The sequence below is a fragment of the Halyomorpha halys genome, unplaced genomic scaffold (genome assembly GCF_000696795.3).
Source record: "Halyomorpha halys isolate HHAL.00 unplaced genomic scaffold, Hhal_1.1 Scaffold2130.1, whole genome shotgun sequence".
Lineage (NCBI taxonomy): Eukaryota > Metazoa > Arthropoda > Insecta > Hemiptera > Pentatomidae > Halyomorpha > Halyomorpha halys.
Window position 1 is genome coordinate 70675 of NW_027107016.1, and position 3884 is coordinate 74558.

General features: G+C 36.9%; 1 protein-coding gene across 9 annotated transcripts in view; it reads right to left on the reverse strand.

The window, feature by feature from the left end:
* Window positions 1-1018: 1018 nt before the first annotated feature.
* Window positions 1019-3884, reverse strand: part of LOC106691170 (uncharacterized) — a 27213-nt gene continuing 24347 nt past the window's right edge. For 6 of the 9 annotated variants that reach the window (XM_014436850.2, XM_014436849.2, XM_014436851.2 and 3 more), the window contains 2 exons: window positions 1230-1272; window positions 1019-1150 (listed from right to left, as the gene is read on the reverse strand). In XM_014436850.2, coding sequence (XP_014292336.1) covers window positions 1072-1150; window positions 1230-1272 — 122 coding nt within the window. In that variant the 3' untranslated portion in view covers window positions 1019-1071. Of the gene's footprint in view, window positions 1273-3884 lie in introns of all 9 variants that reach the window. The other 3 variants (XR_001344742.2, XR_010842872.1, XR_001344741.2) reach the window with 1 other exon arrangement.

A 3884-nucleotide genomic window follows, 5' to 3' on the forward strand; every position in this document is an offset into this window, starting at 1 on the left:
AAAGATTTTATGTTGACTTATTGTGCGTTATTTATGGACGTTAGTAATGGATTTTAATTTGAATAAATCCAAGAAATTATTTAAAATTACACAAATTGAAAAATAAATGACCTGTTGAATAAAAAAATATAATTAATAATAATTATCATGACGGCGATCTTACGACTACTATTCTACTCAAGGACAAAATATTTACATCATGTAAAACGTTTAACTCAGAACGAAACTTTTCAAAATCCAAACTAGCATAAAGGCACTAAAATATCGAGGAATATCCAAGAAAATGATTCGTCAAACAAAAAGAAAAATCAACTGCAAAGTTATGCACTAGAGCGGAGAACGGTGAGGGTTAACGTCCTTACACCATTCACATTTATGCCATATAAATTCAAGAAATATCCTAGGGATTGAAATAGGACAAGAAATACTCTTATTTTCTCTTGTAGTATCAGTGTATTAGATCAATAAAAAAAACAACTTGGTTAGCGATTGATCCAGATCCATGGACTACATCTGTTCTGGTTCAGTAGGCACACGAGGACCTATATTTCATTCCCCAGTGTACAATATTCATTGATTAAATATCCGAGCGGCTATTTGGCATCCTGAAAAATAACAACGTGATTGCACTTATTAAAGTAAACGGTGTAGGTACGCACGGTTGTTGTGAGTTACTTCCAGTAGGCTGACGGGTCTTTCTGGCTCACAAGAGGAATGAGAAGGGAAGAGGGTGGGCTTTCCTTTTTCATTGGTAACTTATTTCGGACGTTCACCCATCTAAGCTCAACCCCAGGGACCATTATATAATGTGAGAAACATACATAGTTTTTTTTCTCAACATCATAATTTTTATTTAAAATATAAATAAAATATATACAAGTTCTAAATCCAACTTGACCCTTCATTTGCCACATGGCAGTGGGCTGGTGAGTACTAGAACGGAGAGGGACTGCTACACTGGGTACATAGCAAGATCAGTTTTATATATATACACATTAGTACTAAACAATGTAAATACCATAAATTTATTATAAAAATTTAATCTAAAATATTCATAAAACCATTTCAACATTATTTCGGAACTTTCTTGGAAGTAGTTTCTTTAGCATTATTAATCCTGCTGGATTCCAGGTTTCGTCGACACAACCATCTGGGATAGAAAATCCGTTACTTTAAGCCCATCTTGAACCAATAATTTAATGAAACATGTTCATCTTAAGAGTACATACTTGTAATAAGGAAATACTCCATAGATAAATGATATGATGCAACCTGAAAGAATAAAGTTTGTAGAAAAACATAAAAATAAATATATATGTATATATAGTTGACCGTAAAAATTGATCTATAAGAAGATGGTCAGGGTTGCGGTCAAAGAAGAAACAAAAATAGTTAACAACTATTTATTTTCCGACGTTTTTCCCCACTTTGCAGGGCTTCATAAGGGCTAAAAAAATACAAAATGATACAATGATAAGAATAAAAATACAAAGATAAGAATACAATGATAAGAATAAAAATAAGTAACAATATCAAGAGTAAAAATAACTAATAAAAAAATAGTAAAAATAACTAAAACAAGTAAACTTAAAAGTTAACAAAAAAAAAGTAAAAATAACTATTTTTGTTTCTCATTTGACCGCAATCCTGTCCATCTCCTTATATAAAAATAAATAGTTAAATAAAATTTTAGTAATCATAAAATGCATATTATGTTTTAACATATAAAATAGATCATACATCCTAGTAATGTTAATGCAGAGTAGTTACGTAAGTCAAAGGAATCCGAAAGTTGTTGGGAACTCTAGATGTTTGTACCAGAAATGCCGTAATATCTTATTCCACTCTACCACCTACTCAAGAAAGGCATCTTCCAACCGTCACCCTGATAGTGGAGGACAATATCAGATGGTGCATGGACCAGTACTTGATTTCCCTTATTTCCTGCGCAATTCATCCTAACAACAGATTCAAGTTTTGTTGTTGATGTCTGCTGGGAGCGGTGCTGTCTCAGGAGGGCAAAGAAAAAAAGAGCCCATGAGCATATGCCAGCAGGCACTACATACAGTATGGAATGAGGAAAATTTATTTATTTATAATTGATTAAACGATTTAATCGCAGCCGGGTTAAACGGGTAGACCGCGTAGGGCTCCACGAACGCAGAGAGTTGAAGGCAACTGTAACAAACAATAATTATCTGCCGTAGCGGCTTACTCTCAGAGTCTTATATATATAAGTTATGTGAAGTCGGGTGAAGATAATAAAAAAAAGGAACAAGGGGCACTGAAATGACTTACTAACTTCCTGGAATAACATTGCTTTATTTGTCTTTTTAACTCCTCTCATATGCACTTTGCGTATTTGTTTACGAGGGGAGTTAGGATTACGGCTGATATTGTGCCTGGCCATCCCGTAACTTATAGAGAAGAGAAGAGAAATAAATTTATTCATTCATGCTGCCCAAATACATCGAGTTGCTACATTGCACAGCATACTGATCAATCCGTGATCGGACATATATAAATTACATATTTTTATATGATATAATATAATAGATAGATAACATTTTTTTCCACAGTATTCTTTTTCAATTAATACCAGTCTACAAACTAAATACAAGCTTTTCAATTTACTCCTTTTTTTTCCTTTCCCTTCTATTTTACAATCCTTATCTCATTTTATCAACAAATTTCCCTATATAACAAATATTAGAATATTATAAATAACAAAGTAATAAATAAATAAAACAACAAATAAGATATGCAATGCATGCATGCCATCCCTCCTCTGGATAACTCCCCTACTCATTAATTTCCATGCATGTGGTGGTGGATGATTCCCAGGTAGTCAAGTATTATATTCTCTGTCATCCTAGCTACGTCCTGGACATCGACCCCGAGCTCCTCCATGAAGCTCCTAGTTGTGCTGGGAATCGTTCCACGGGCTCCGAACCAGAGGCCTCTCACGTTGAAGTCTCGTTCTCCGAAGCCCTCACGGATCTTCTCCTTGAGGAAAGGGATACATTTATCGTAGATTTCCTTCTTTTCCCTATCTACCTTATTTGCCTGGTCAAGGTCGATATTTTCATATCTCACGGTGGGATCCAGAATGATTGCCGACTTCCCCTTCTTAGGAAAAGCAACTATATCCGCATATCTTGTGATCCATCCGTATCTATACAGTAGACCTCGTCAAAGCAGGCAAAATCTCTTTCTTTTAGGAGCTTCATTAACTCGTATTTCACTGTATGATGTCGGCGTGTTATGAGCAAGGAGTTGTTGGGGCATTTCCCCAGCACATGTGCTAGTGTTTCCGGGTCTCTGTTGCATTTGCGACAGGGGGACCCAACTTCTCTATCCTGTCCGCTGACACCTGGGACTCCACGTAGGGGTACATAATTTATATTCAATTTCAGGGCATTGGACCATTCAGCCCGTAAGTATTTGTTTATCGTAAATAAACTTATTTGCTCTCGGGGTCCCTTTGAAATGGCGTACTCCAATGCCCTGCCACCTGCAATTAGACCATTCCTCGAACGCACTTTCACGTAGCGACTGTCGTAGAGCTTTCACACTCCGATGCCCCTGATCATCGCCCAATCTATCCGCACATTCAGCAACATCGGGCACATTTGACAGTCGCTCAGCAATGGACCAGTGTTGAAGGGGAGCCTCCCATTGGCAGCGGATCATGCCTAGACCTCTGTACCTCCTCGGAGCATAAAACATCGCCGTGGAGGTGTTCGCAGGGAACCCTATAATGGCTTTAACACTTCTACGAATCATTGTGTCGATGCCATCCAGGATTTCAGGACGTAGCTTTGCGAGGGATCAGTTTGGAGAGGGTATGTAAGACCCGGGAACACATATTGGTTGACAATGTT